General features: G+C 50.0%; 2 protein-coding genes across 3 annotated transcripts in view; one reads left to right on the forward strand and one right to left on the reverse strand.

The window, feature by feature from the left end:
• SCAI (suppressor of cancer cell invasion) overlaps window positions 1–9,367 on the reverse strand; it is a 39,542-nt gene extending 30,175 nt beyond the window's left edge. For both annotated transcript variants that reach the window (XM_068414047.1, XM_068414046.1), the window contains exons 1-2: window positions 9,264–9,367; window positions 9,076–9,120 (exon numbers count right to left, since the gene is read on the reverse strand). In XM_068414047.1, the coding sequence (XP_068270148.1) occupies window positions 9,076–9,120; window positions 9,264–9,316 (98 nt within the window). In that variant the 5' untranslated portion in view covers window positions 9,317–9,367. The remainder of the gene's footprint in view (window positions 1–9,075; window positions 9,121–9,263) is intronic.
• Window positions 9,368–10,048: 681 nt separating this feature from the next.
• On the forward strand, window positions 10,049–11,987 carry RPL35 (ribosomal protein L35). Its single transcript, XM_068414048.1, has 4 exons — window positions 10,049–10,151; window positions 10,437–10,573; window positions 10,980–11,061; window positions 11,767–11,987. The coding sequence occupies exons 1-4, from the start codon at window positions 10,149–10,151 to the stop codon at window positions 11,914–11,916; spliced, it is 372 nt and encodes a 123-aa protein (XP_068270149.1). The 5' UTR covers window positions 10,049–10,148; the 3' UTR covers window positions 11,917–11,987.
• The last annotated feature ends 2,107 nt before the right edge of the window (window positions 11,988–14,094 follow it).

Genomic DNA, 14,094 nt, shown 5'->3' on the forward strand with positions numbered 1-14,094 from the left:
TGGTGCTGCACGAAGAAACAACTACTACCACGAGCAGCTCAGGAAAGGAGGAGGTCTTCCCTGCGCTAGAGGCTGTGTCGTAATGCAGCAGCATCGCAGACGGGAGAAGGAATTATTATTAGAAACAGCAAGTGGGCACGGCAAAGGGAGGAATATAGCTACTGGCATCGCCCTGTCCTCAGGAACCGCTGAGCTCCAAATGAAAAATATAAATAAAATGCAACCAGTAGCGCATCCACAATGTGGACCTCTCCTTCTCTTTGATACTAGCAGTAACCCCACGGATCTCTGCTCCTCTTCTGCAAACAGACAGTTCTCCCAGCTTTGACAGCCCAGCTATACCAGAAATATCACATACTTAATTTTCTTGTGTTTGATGCTTTTTGCTTTCTTTCATGCAAAAGAAACTGTTGGGCTGTTTTGCATAACATTTTTTTTTTCTTTTTTTCTCAGGTAGCACATGTTAAAAAATGATCTCCAGGGTCTGCAAAAGGAGACACTGAAACACTGGTTTAGAAGACTCTTAAAGTAAGTCAGAAAATGGTGACTGACAGCAGAACTACTATTCCTTCAAAGATTTTGCCAACTCCTCAGGCCATACAAGGCAGAAAAACCGTGCTAGCCAAGCACTGCACTTCACGTGCCAGGTTCTTTCCAACACGTTCTCAGAACACACAATTCCAGGTTTGCTCAGCACAATACATTAATAGATTTTACAAATTCATCCCGTTGCAGCACCCAGGGCAGAGGAGCTTACAGGCATCCCAGGGGATGGCAAGACTATGCAAAGCAGCTGGAGCTGAAAGGCAGCAGGAGGGGTATGGGAAACAGATGAAAGTTTCATGATGCTAGCCAGTATTTTTAAAGTTATGTGTCACTTACATCACACACGTTTCCACTTCCCTGTGGTTTGCCGTCTTTTGGCTAAGGTTTTCCAGGCTCAGCTGGAAGGGAAAAACAGAGTGCTGAAGTCAAGGGTACGCACTCCATGCTGGCCCTGTACTGGGACTCAGGCCTGTAAAGCCAGGCACGCTTTGGGAACAGTGGAAGAACACTGCTTCAAGGAAATCAAGCTGACAGTGAGAGTCAAGCATAGATACGTTAAATAACTGTATTACATGCACATCTCCTTAGCCAGGACCACTACAACCTGCCATTCAGCTGCCTGGGAGAAGAGGGTGGTCAGGACTTCACACCTGACGCTTACAAGGAAATAAAACCTCACTCCACAGAAAATTGAGTTATACTGTAACGGTACGGCATACTGTACAGACGAAGTTAGGAGCGTATAAACTCTGTTGAGTAAGGACAGGAGGAATCAGTGGCAGTTCCCTAGAGCTGCATAGTGGAGTTGGCTGGACACGGCACCTTGAACTCTTGACAGAGCATTTGTACAACTCATCTGCCTCTTTTTAAGCCATCTCTTCTGCTCAGTTGTGGAATCATGTCTCTGGACTTCCAGACAACCTGGACAGTCTCATCACGAGTGTTTAGAGGATAAAAGCTGTGAGTACCTATTAGCGGGGCTTTATCTACTTCACCTAAATGGCCAATTGAAAGAACAACTCTCTTCTCACTAGAGCATCAGCATTAGACTTAAAGCTCTCACCTTGTACTACTAGAGGCAAACAGTCTCATTACAAAGACCTTAGCAGCACGTTTGTTCTGTCTGGTATTTTACCAAGGAGATCAGAGTCCGTAGCACTGAGCACAAGCAGTACAGAGTACAGATACTTCACATACATGATACACAACCTGTCTTTCTCACTTCAAAACCAGAAGAATTTAGTCTTAAATTTTTAGACATTTATACTTTAAACTAACACTTCCAGAAAAAATCGTATGATTTTGTAAGCATAAACACGAGAGCATCTTTCTGAATGAACTCTTCCTAAATCAGAACACGTCACTCGTGTCATTTAACAGTGACTTCACGCACCCTATAAATACTGATCTCCACGGCGTTCCAGCCTCCAAAGGTAAAGTCTGGACGTTAAACATTCACACTGTGCACAGGAACAAGTCTATTACAATGCAGAGAACTGATCAAAGAGAACTGATAAGCCAGATGCCCAGTTCATATCTATTTCTTATCCACAAATTAATAGCACAGATAAAACTAAGCTCTTGATCATTCATACTCAAAGCCTGGTACCATCATGTCTCAAATCTCCACCAAGGAACATCTGATTTTGCCCTAGTCAGGCAAGGTGTCTACCTTTGCTCTCTCTTTGCCTCTCCTTTTCTTCTACAGACTGGCATACTCACCTCTCATGTTTTCTTTCAAAGCTATACTGCACGTTTTGGGAAAACCATCTGTGTGTTTCCATGTAGTCTGCTCAGAGTGCTAGTCCTGACAGAGCCTCGGACAACACAAAATTAATCAGAACCCAAATTCATTCCTCTCACCAGAATACCTCATTCTCCATTGGTAGCCACTGTCCCAAAGTTCCTGAGACACCATTCAGTTCTACTCAGGAAGCACTGAAATAAATAAATAACAACCCCCCGATACACCCAGGCGTGCTTCACAGACTGCTGGAGTCAGGACTTCAGAGGGAACGGCAAGGGGCAGTTATATATCAGACCATTTCTTTATAAAATATATTGGGGGGAAAAAAAAGGATTTCTTTATTATTCCAAGGTTTTTAGTCAAAGTTGGAACCAAACACAGACATTTCTCATCCCCAACCACTGTTCACCTCAGGGCACATCTGCACTGCAGTGGCTGCAGCTCCTCCAGACATACCAAGCTCCTTTTACAGTAGCTCGCCTGGACGCTGTGGGAGGCATCGGGCGGCTGAGACCACTCCGGGCAGGGTGTGGAGCCCAGGAGGACGGCAGTACCCAGGTCTAGCCTAAAGAACAACCAGATTGTTTCTGTACCAGCTATGCTCACTGCTGTATAAACACGCACACAGAATACACAATGAAAAGGGCTTGGGCAGAGCCCAGGCTTGGGAGACATTTTTTGTTGGAACACCACAATAAAAAGCAACTTACAACATAACTTAAGAAAAAGACACACAGAGCTATTTGACTTAGCCGATAATGCTGGTCAAATCATGTTCTCTCTGCCTGATGTTTGCTTGTTTCAAAAGGGCACTAAGGAGAAATGCAGCATGAACTAGGAGGGTGAAAAACTTCTATTTTGTACACAAATTACAGTGTGCCTGACTGAAAATCACCTGCAAATGCAACTAGTTCTACCCCAATTGGGAATTAGCCAAGAAAGTATTTTTCCTACTAAAATATACCAATTTTACAGCTAACATGCAGAAGTAGTACTGACTCTAAAGATTAAGCAAAAGGGAAGACATTTAAAAAAAAATAAAACACAGAAAACCAACTGAGCCTGTGACACTGGCCCACACATGTGTGCAGGAACAGTCATCCTTTCTGTTACAGAGGGAGGAGGCCCGGTCCCGTATCGACCTGTATGCGGCCCCGTTGATCTTCCCCTGCCCATCACAATAACCCCAGCTCTCCCAGCCAGCCAAGGGCACTGCTTCAGCTGTCCCAGAGCTCCACACATGCTGGCTGGCTGGTCTGATGCCTCCTACAAAATATAACAACTCTCTTCTGTCTGTCCTTCCCTTTAATAGATGCACTAAACACGTCCCTCTCCTTCAACTTCGAGTTTTGTGATCATTACTGGCTAGATAATCTTCAGGAGCTTCCTCCCTACAGCAACACTGGTTACATCAGACAAGTGATTTAAAAGCTGCTTGGAGAAGAAGAAAAAAGAACCAGCCTGACTGTGCATTTGCATACATGTTGTTTCCTAAAAAGGGGAAAGGAGAGGGAAGGGGATATATAAGAAAACAAGATAAAAACACACACACACAATCCTCCCGACGCACGCTGCTATAGCGAGTAGAAGTGACAGACAGCAGGCACGCAGTTATACAAGAATTTTATTTTATTACTGCAAACTGAAAGTTTAATACTTTCACATGAACGTGTAGCTCATTCCTCAGCGTATCAGAAGACCAGAAGATTTGCAAACACTGTCTCATATTAAGGCCCCAGAGTTAACATGAGCTGCCACCTCTGCGTTACCTTTGACATCTCAGCAGGAGCAGTCTCAAGAGTTCCTGTAGGAAAACAGCCAACACCACAAATTCGACTTTACGAGTCAAATGAGTTTGAATATCCAGCACGTAGTGTCAGTCCTATTATTTTAGCTTCAAATAACTGCTTAGTTTATAGAATCAGGCTTTTCATTTGGTTTACAAATCTTTAAAAATCCTTTTATTGCTTAAAGCACATCTGTCTGTACCCAGAACTGCAGCTTTGGCATCTTTTCTCCCAAAAAGATGCGGAGCTGCTCATTAACATCATGCCATGGAAACAGTGTTGTCCCTTCCTGCCTTCTACACTGAGATCATCTAAGCCACACCTTACCAGCCAACTCTGCTAAATTCACTGTGGGGGGACTCACTTTAAATAGGAGAGACATGATATCACCATGGGATGCACGTGGCCTTTTTCAATTACCTTCATAACACAAAACTTTTGCTCCTCTCCCTTACGTTTCTGCCACTGGCAATTTGTTCCATCTTTGTCCGTTCTGCACCCTCTGTGATCCCTCTTTCACTGCAGTTCACGACCTTTTGTGTATAGCATGAACAAAGGGCAAAGGCTAAAAATGTCATCGCAGTTGGGCCTCTGCTCTACTGACTTAACTAAATGAGCTCAAGCTCAAAGTCAGACTGAGGCAGAGCTTCTGGGTCCTCAGAGCCCAGGAATCCCCAGAAGATGGTTCAGAAGCAACGTGGAAGAAGATGCAAGTGTTTACTTTCATCCAAATTCGAATCATGAATCTGTAGTGGTGCCTGCATACCACCTACGTGGTACTTAGCAGTCATTCGCATTGTATGAGAGAGCAATAGAAAAAAGAACATCAGACTAGCCTACTCTTGGCAGGGGTGGGAGGGGAAGAAGGGAGACAGAAAAACACCATCAGCTGCGAGGGGCTGAGCTGTGTGTATTTACATTTCACAAGCTAAACCATTTCGTGGTTTATTTACACACAATGTGCTTGGAGCAGCTAAAATGACAGTTGTGTTGTATCTTGATTTTGTGGCAATGCACATAAGCCACAAAATCACACGAAGAGTCGGCAAACGAGAGATGAACCTCGTACATCTGGAAAAGCACGTAAGCCACTGTGAGAAGGGAAAGAGATTTTGGAAGCACAGTCACAACAAGGGTTGAAATGCATTAGTTATGACAAGACACCAAAATACAACCAGGGACTTGAAAGCAACGATCAAGTCACAATACAACAGCTTATGCTGCAGGGATCTCACATCCCAGTATAACTCTCACAGCCAAGTCAACCTACTGCAAAGCATGCGGGGGCCTCCGGTCTCTCTGGGCTGCCCCTCCATGTTAGAGTGAGGAGGGAATTGCAGTCAGCTCCATTTTAGGCACATTCGATGGCAAGACGCCAACACAACTGTTGACTGAGCCAAATCTGGGCCCCCTTGAACTAAGCCATCACCTAAAGCAGGGCAGAAAAGCACATGCCTCTCGCATCTAGCGCGGCCAAGTTCCTGAAAAGCATCCGAGTTGCAAGATTTTTTTTTCTTTCTTTACTCAGAGAACGACTGATGTTTTAACTCTTTGATGTACGCTCATTAATTCAAAACTGAACAGTTGCCATACAACATAGCTTGATGTTAATGTGATGGAGAGACTTCTTTCTAGCAAGTTAAATTATTTATTAGATGGCCCAAATGGCATTTCAGGCCAGCGTCTGATCTGGAGGGCAGTTATTGTCACACTCTGCATCTTGATGGCATTCTCAGCCAAGGTCTTAATGGCTGCTTTCCAACTGGAACCTTACTCTGACAAAAGAGAATGCAGTACAAGCTAGGGACAGCTTTTTGATCCATTCAGTTCACTTCTTCCTTCCAAACCGGTGTTTGGGGGTAAGCTGCCAGCAAGCTCGGGAATTGCACGGAGTGTCATCACTCTGGGAATTCACCCTCCTGAGTAGGAACTGCTCCTGGACGGTTCCTCTGCCACACAGCAGAGAAATCCCTTGGCTGACTTCTGCTTTAATTATATTTAAAAAAATCAGCTTCTAGTCTGTGTTCCATTATAATAATAGCAATAATTAAAAATACTTCAAACGGCGAATCCTCTAAACCTGCTGTTCCATCCAGGCTTTTTGGCATCGCACACTTCCTTTCTGGACTGACATCCTCAGGGAACCAGATTGATGGTTATTCTATTCCATGCCTGTTGCAGGCCTGTACTGCGCTCTCTCAGCACATGTAAACTGCTAGGTAATATTTGTGTTGGCAACTAACTTACATACTTTATAGAAAGAGACCTCTATTTGACCCTCCAGGCAGCTCCCACACACAATTTGGTCCACTCCTTTAAACTGCTTCCTTCTGCTGCAGCACATACCCCATTCCATACCTCTGTTTCTAGCCTGTTCAAAAACTACATATCCAGAACAGAGCTTATGTGCTTAAAGAGATCAGCTCGGCTACAAAAGCCAAGCCTGCAGAATGTCCTCATACAAGCACATAAAAGCAAATTAATATAAAACTTGCAAGTACAGGTCCTGGGTTTCCTTCTACAAAGATTGCTCCAACTGAACGTTTCTATGAAAAAAAACTATGAAAAGTTCTGTGAAAAAAGCCATCAACACACACATTTCTGTGATAAGACTCTGATAGCTGTATCATGCTTTGGGGGGGTTGGTGGGGGGGGGATGGGGTTTTTTGTTTAAAATACAGCTAAATTTTAGCTATTTAGGCAATAACATCACGTCAGAATAGACTTTCACACCAGAACTCTTCCTTCCTGCCCAAGGCACACCGTGCAGAATAAAAGATAAGCCAACAAAGTACTGTGTCCAGATGACCAAATGAATTCCCATTATCCATTGATACCGCAGCAGTTTATCAACAACTCCATTTAAAGCCAACAGAGCTAAACCAGAATAAAAGTGAGGCAAAAAGAGGGGAAACCTGACTGGCACGCACCAGGGCGAGCAGAGCTGCAGCGCAAGCAGAGGGCTGTGCAGTGGCACCGTGTGACGGGAGCGGCGCTGGCAGCGGAGGAGGGAGAGCCACAGCGCCCGTCCTCCCACCTGTGTGCCTTCGGTGCAACAGGACCAACAATGCAATTTAATTTCAATGCAGAACTGACTCAGGTTATAAGCTTCTCAATGTTTTGAGTTGTTATTCTCCTTTTTTATTACTTCCCCCACCAAATAAAACAGTAACACAGAAATGAATGACGACACAGGCAAGCTGTGCATTCCTCCCACTGCTAAAACTTCCAGCGTTTCGTCGCTTGTAGATCTAGTCTCTCAGTTGAGCACAGTGAACACAGAACACAGTGCTGCTGTCTGTATCGTCCTTACACATACAGCTTAGCCCAACCAGTCGTCTTTGTGATAAAATCTTCCAGTGCTTGTAAGGAACATGGATTGCCAATGGAATTTTGATGCTGTATTGTACCTATATTTCAAGATAAAACAATGATCACAATCTCCTTTGCAGCACAGCAAAATATTTCTTCTCTCCATATAGTTTCTATGAATGGCTTTTATATCTTCTGTAGCAAAGAACCTGCCTATCACATTTGTGTATGCTACCCGTATTATTCTGGCAGCCCAGAATGATCGGAGAATTATGCTCTTTGCTTCTCAAGTGACTCATTGTTTCTTTCATTTAACATAAATTGTGATCCAGTTTATCAAAACATTGTAAAAGAGACTGACTTATCTGATTTGAAAATGAAGCATCTTTCTTCTCTATGACCTACAGTCAAGTCTCATGCTTCTTCATCGCTCCCTCAACAGTCTGAGCAAGGTAAGTTAAAACTGTTACCAACAGGGTTTAGGCAAGGCGAGAAGATGCACCGGGCAGTGACCACACCTGCAAACTTCCACAGCAACACCCACACCAGGATGATCTTCTATGATTTCCGAAAGCTGCTACCAACACTGCAGTTCTGTTGCTCGCAGGGATGGTGGGAGGGCATACGCATGCTGGGAGACTCACTTATACTAACATTTTAGTCGTCATATGGTCCAACAGTGCTGCTTTGCATTAGCTTAGACAAGATGCCAAGAATTATGGATTGCATTTGGACAGCTCTTACAAAATCTAGCGAATTTTTATATTAGGGGATCCATTTTGCAGGTTGGAGGACTAGAATTGCTTAGCCAAGACACAGCTTAAGCCTGGAAGCTTGGAGTCTGGTTATTAAATTACAGAAGTGCAACTCAGACTTTGATGAAAACAGGTCCTATTCTGTGGTGGGAGATTAGACCCAGGCTCTGAAAACCTGCAGTCTTGATCCTGACTGTTTTATCTGGGGCAGCCTTTGGGTATTGATATTTTTATAGCCAGTAACGGGCAAGAAATTTTGGGGGGGGACACAAAACATAACAATCATACAGCTTCTATCCCCAAGGGCACTTCACATCACCTATTGTCCAGAGCATTTCTCAGACCAAAACAAAAATTTGGTGAAGAGGGAGGTGCTGAGATACAAGTTTAAAATCAGAACAAATCCACGATGGTTCTGTCGAAGTTGCAGTTTGGATATCCAGCACTGCACGGACAGCTCTTGTAAAATGCAGCAATATTTCACCCGAAAGGGTTCGTCTCCTGATGCAGAAATGCAGCTGTCACGGGCACGGTAAACACCTCCAGCCTCCCCAGCGGGGAGAGGCGGGGTGGTGAGAGGCAAGACAACATAAAGAATGGATAAGTTAATGACGAGGGGGCCGTTTTCGTAATTGTTGCAGTTACGCTGCGAACCAGGGCCTGAGCACAAAACGTGTCACGTCGTACTTCTCCGTTAACGGCAAAGACCGCGGTGAGCGCGGCTCCGCGCACCCCGGCGCAGGCCCTCTGCAGCCTCCACCGCCATCGCTGCCCCTCAGCCCCGGCACAGGGCACAGACCCCCCGGCCAAGCTGCGGCTCGTTCCCGAAGGCGCCTCTACCGCCGCCGCGGAGCCCGCCCCGCCGCCGGGAGGGGATGCTCCGTGCAGCCCCGGCCGCCCCCGCCCGCACCTGCCGCTCCCGCCTCACCTGGGCTTCCGCTTGCGGCAGGGCTTCTCCGCCGGGCCTGGAGCTCTGCGGGGGCGAGACAGCGGTGAGGGGCGCGCCGCCGCCGGGCCTGCCCCGAGGCGCCCGCAGCCGCCGCCGCTCCCGCCCGCCCGCGCCGCCGCCCCGCCCGCGCCCCGCGCCCGCCCGCGCCGCCGCTCCGCCCACCGCACCTGGAGGCCGGGCCGGTGCGGGGCAGGCGCTGCCGGGCGGCTCCTCTCACCATCCGCGCCGCCTCCGCCAGCTCCCGGGCAGAGCCGCCAGCGCCGCCGCGGCGAAGGCTCCGGCTGCGCGGAGCGCGGCTGCCGCCTCACGCTAGTCTGGGCCGGCCTCGCCCCGCCCCCGCCCCTCCTATTGGGGGAGCGCCCGGGCTAACGGCGAGGCGGCCCTCTGATTGGCGGCGCAGGCCGTCAGTCGGGAGCCCACCGCCCTCCCGCGCGGGGCCGGTGAGGCACGGCGCGGCTGCCTGGATACGGCGGGAGGCGGCGTGCGGCGGCGCCACCGCGCGGGGAGGCCAGTCCCGCCGCGCCGGGCCCGACCCGACCCGCTCGCTCGCTCCCTCCGTCCCGCCTGGCCACCTGCGCGCACAGCCCCGCTCCTGCCCCAGCCCCGCTCCGCCGCTGTGGCCGCTCCCGCCCCGCCCGCCGTCACGTCCCCACCGCTGCCGGGGTAAGAGTGCCGCACCTCGGCCAGCGCGAGAACACCAGCTCCGCTCTGACAGGGCTCCAGCGGCTGAAAGAGACCGAGTGCGGCGGAGGCGGCAGCAGCGAGGCGGAGCGGCGCACAGAGGAGCAGCAGCCGCCTCCCGAGGGGCCGCAGCCCCAGTGCCCCGGGGCCGGCGGCGCTCCCCGGCCGCCTCCCGCCGCCTCCCGCCGCCTCCCGCCTTCCCTGTCAGCGCCCGTGGCCGGTACCACCGCGCTGCCCGCGGGGGTGCGCGCCGCACAAGCTCTCTCCCCCGCCCACCCGCGCATTGGTAGGCTCCGGCCGGCCGCACGCTCCGCCTCCCGGCCCCGCGCGGCTCCTGTCCTTTCCGCCCGCGCCGCGCCGGTGCCGCCATCATGGTGAGTGCGGCCCAGCTGCTCCCGCTGCAATCTGGCGGCATCCGCGCGGGCACCGCGCCGCCGGCCGTCCCGCCGCGGCACCGAGCGCGCCGCGCCGCCCTCCCGCGCTGCCGGCCGGGCCCCGCCGTCGCCGTGATGTGGGGGGAGGGGACGAGGGCGAGCGGCGATGTGGGGCCCGAGGGGCGGCGGGAGGCCGCGGGGCGGGGGCCTGGGGAGGGCCGCGCTCGGCCGGGGGGCGCGGCGGGGTCCCGGGAGCGGGGCTGACGGCCTGTCCGCCGCCTGCAGGCCAAGATCAAGGCCCGAGACCTGCGGGGGAAGAAGAAGGAGGAGCTGCTGAAGCAGCTGGACGATCTGAAGGTGGAGCTGTCGCAGCTTCGCGTGGCCAAGGTGACTGGCGGGGCCGCCTCCAAGCTCTCCAAGATGTAAGTGGGGTCCGGCCCGGCTCGGCCGCGAGTGTTGCGGCTCGGGGGAGGGGATGCGGCGGCCTCCAGCCGGTACCGTGTGGGAGTGCTCCCGGCTGGGTTGTGTGGGCCACGGCGCGCCGTGTTTGGGAGGTGCTGTCACACGCTGTGTGGTTGCCTTGTACCGTAAAACAGGAGAACAAAGTGGTATGGAAAAGGAACAAATACTTCTAGGCTTTAAAATCGGTTTGTGCGTCTCTTTGCTCAGAGATGTTAAGCTGAGATATGCTGGAAGTTGTTAGTGTTTTGCATGGTATGATGTAAATCACTTGGTTGTGGTATGTACACGTTTTCTGTACACTGAGTTGTAAATGTATGGTACTTGTCTTTAAGTATGTTCTGAGACACTTTTTTCTTCCACCTGCAGACGCGTGGTGCGCAAATCCATTGCCAGAGTCCTAACTGTTATCAATCAGACTCAGAAGGAGAACTTGAGGAAGTTTTACAAGGTAAGTCCAAAGATCTTGCATAGTGGTCTTTTGTCTCTTACTGTTTTCAAATACGTAGCTTGTAGGAAGGAAATAATTTTGTAGATTGTTGCTTAAAAGCTTAAAGCTCAGGAAAAAAATACTCATTTATGTTCAGTTTTGAAGTTCTCTAATCACAGTTCATTTTTAAATATTATTGCAAGACTAGCCTGAATTCTGTAAGCTTGGTGTGAGTCTGCTTTTGTCAGGAGAGTCTTCTGGGCAGCATCACTTCTCTGGGGTCTAGTGTGCTTTCTAGAAGATGGAGTTTCCAGAAATGCAGATACTCTCTTTCCTAAATTTTAGGCATGTTGCAGGTGGCCGAGGAATTCTTTATCTCAATAAGTTTCTGTAATTTTTAGAATATTACTTCTTGGGGTTTGAATTCTAGGAAAAAAAAAGAACTTTTCAAGAGGTGTTGGATCACGGGGACTTGTAAGGTGAAGTATTACTTAAATCTGAGTCAAGGCTAGTACAACTGGTATGAAAGTTGGAATGAACTCGTGTTTCCCAGTGGAGAGAAGTTCTCTTAAACTTTTAGACTGTAATGATAGTCCCAATAAAAAGAAGCTTAAAGCACTGCTGCTGATGTTGTGCTTACAGTCAACTCAGCTCTCTACGAGCTCATGCACCTGATGCTACCTTGCAGTCTCTCAGACTCACCTTGTTGTGTATTTCTGTAAATAGGGCAAAAAGTATAAGCCTCTTGATCTGCGGCCGAAGAAGACTCGTGCCATGCGGCGCAGATTAAATAAACATGAAGAAAATCTGAAGACCAAAAAACAGCAGCGAAAAGAACGCTTGTACCCTGTCCGGAAGTATGCCATCAAGGCATGAAACTGCAGCGTGCCCAGGGCTCTTAATTATGTTGGCTGAGTATGTCTCATTAAATAGAGTTTTGTTTGGAAGCTGTCGCTGGTGTTTTTTTTAGTAGTGGATTTGAACTTTTATTGCTAATGAAAACACATAACTTGCAGTTTAGGATTATTTTTCTCTTTGAAGAACCAGGCAGATGAGTACAGGTCTGTGAAGCTGGTTCAGCTTCACGTGTAAAAGCTATTTAACTGGAGATTGATTTAAAATGGAAACTTCACACGGATGTTTACAGTGAGTCGGCGTTCATCACTTCAGTAGCTTAAGAGTAAATGTTTATAAAGTTTTTGTCTTGTGCCAATGTTTAGGTGTTACAGAGATGAACTAATTTGCTGGGGTGTTTTAGCGGACTTCATTGAAACTGAAGAATTCCGTCAGGACTTGCTGGATCTCTGCACAACTGCTGTAGCACCAAGGAATCCCTGTCCGTCCCCGGTTTGGGCAGATGCCGTAGGTCATGGTTGGCCTGGCCCGGCTGGCAGACAGCTCCAGGCCGGCCCCTCAGGTGGGCACAGGTCTGACCCCCGCTGCCTGCACCCGCAGCGAGGGGTGGCCTGGGAGCGGCTGCAGCTTCCTTCCCAGGAAACCTTCTCAGGGCTGGTCAGGAAGCTGGTTCCAGCGTCATCCTCCAGATTTGTTCCCACTTGCAGCTGATTTAATCTTGGCAAACAGCTCCTGGAAGTAAGAGGGTGCTCGGGGGGTGAAGGTGAAGGCCCCACCCCATGTCAGCTGTCAGCAGAGTTCGGATGCAGGGTGTTCGGTCGGGCGGCTGCGCAGGGGCCCTGCTCAGGGGTGCTTGGGACTTGTTTCGAGGGCCGTGCAGGTGGTTTTTTGGATGCAAACAGTCCGGCCAGGCTGCTGTTAGCATACAGCATTGCACGCTGCGGGCTGGGGAGAGGAGGGTCAGTTCCAGCTGAAGTGTTAGGAAAACGTAGCAGGTACTGTAGTTTCAGACTAAGTGTTCTTTTTGTGTGTGTGTGCAGACTGATGGAGGTCAAATGAAACCAGGAAACCGGCCTAGAGAAAAGCAGGTTGGACTAGAAGGTTGTTACTTGTGAAGTTTCGGGGCACTCCCTGGTCTCAGTTCCACGCTTTCACCTGTGAAGCACTGAACTAGTTAAATGGTTCAGCTTTCTGTACCCCATGGAGTTCTTTGGAACTCGGAGATGGAGTTGTGATTCCAAAGGCCTTTTTTGGTGCTGGTGGAAGGAAGAGTTACGCAGTGCTGCTCGAGCGTTAGCAGTCGTGGTTTGTGTTAGTGTAGCTAATGCATTCTAACGTGAAAAATTCTCTACCCATGAGGGAGTCCTTAGATTGGATCCAGATCCTGTTTAGGAAAAAGATCTTAATTCTGCTCGCTGAACTTAGCGTAGATCTGAAGGATTTTTAAGCCTCCAACAAGTTTTAACCAGAGAGAGGTCTAATTATGTGTGGTGAAGTGACTTTCCCATATATTGAGCTGTTCTGAGCGATAGCTTTACAATGCTGCTCGTGCTGGCTGTGTGATGGCTCTGTCAGGAGCTCAGCCCGGGCCTGAACACGATACGCTTGGCAGCGAGGGAGAGCCAGCCTGGCACAGCTCTGGGCCCGGGCCCGGCGTGGGTCCAGGCTGCAGGAGCGGAGTGTTGCGTGTGGGAACTGGCTGCTCTGGCTGGCGTTCGTGTTACCATAAAGGGAGGCAGGGTTACAAAACGCTTTGTTTGTGAATACCCTGCAGTGGCCAGCCACAAGCTGCTCCTGGAGGAGTGCTCGCTTTTCACCCAGCACGCGTGGCCGCCCTCCCTCCGGGAGAAGGAGCACACCGCTGCGAGGATCCCGGGCCCGCACATGCCTGTCCCAGCAGCCTGATGCCTGAAGGAGGCGAGGGGGGCTGGTCCCCTGTGCTGGGCATCAGGTGTGTGGGGGCAGGCTGCTTCGGCCAGGCCGTGCCTGCCTGCGGTTGGGCTTCTCTTTCCGAGAGGCGCTGTGTGCCCCCGTGCTCCTCGGCAGCGCGTCCGTGGGCAGCGGGGCAGTTTGAAGAGGGGAAGGAGGTGGGTGCTGCAGAGCCTGTGATGAGAACTTCAGTGTGTGCTGCAGGTGAGATGGCTGTCACCTGCCATCCCCAGGCGTGGGAGCAGCAGCACGGCCTGGAGAGGATCTTCT

The sequence above is a fragment of the Nyctibius grandis genome, chromosome 16 (genome assembly GCF_013368605.1).
Source record: "Nyctibius grandis isolate bNycGra1 chromosome 16, bNycGra1.pri, whole genome shotgun sequence".
NCBI classification, from domain to species: Eukaryota; Metazoa; Chordata; class Aves; order Nyctibiiformes; family Nyctibiidae; genus Nyctibius; species Nyctibius grandis.

Excerpts from the sequence above, each read along its gene's own strand:
- RPL35 (XM_068414048.1), top strand. Across the intron at positions 10,574-10,979 it reads GCCTCCAAGCTCTCCAAGAT|ACGCGTGGTGCGCAAATCCA; the intron begins GTAAGTGGGGTC and ends TTCCACCTGCAG. Across the intron at positions 11,062-11,766 it reads ACTTGAGGAAGTTTTACAAG|GGCAAAAAGTATAAGCCTCT; the intron begins GTAAGTCCAAAG and ends TTCTGTAAATAG.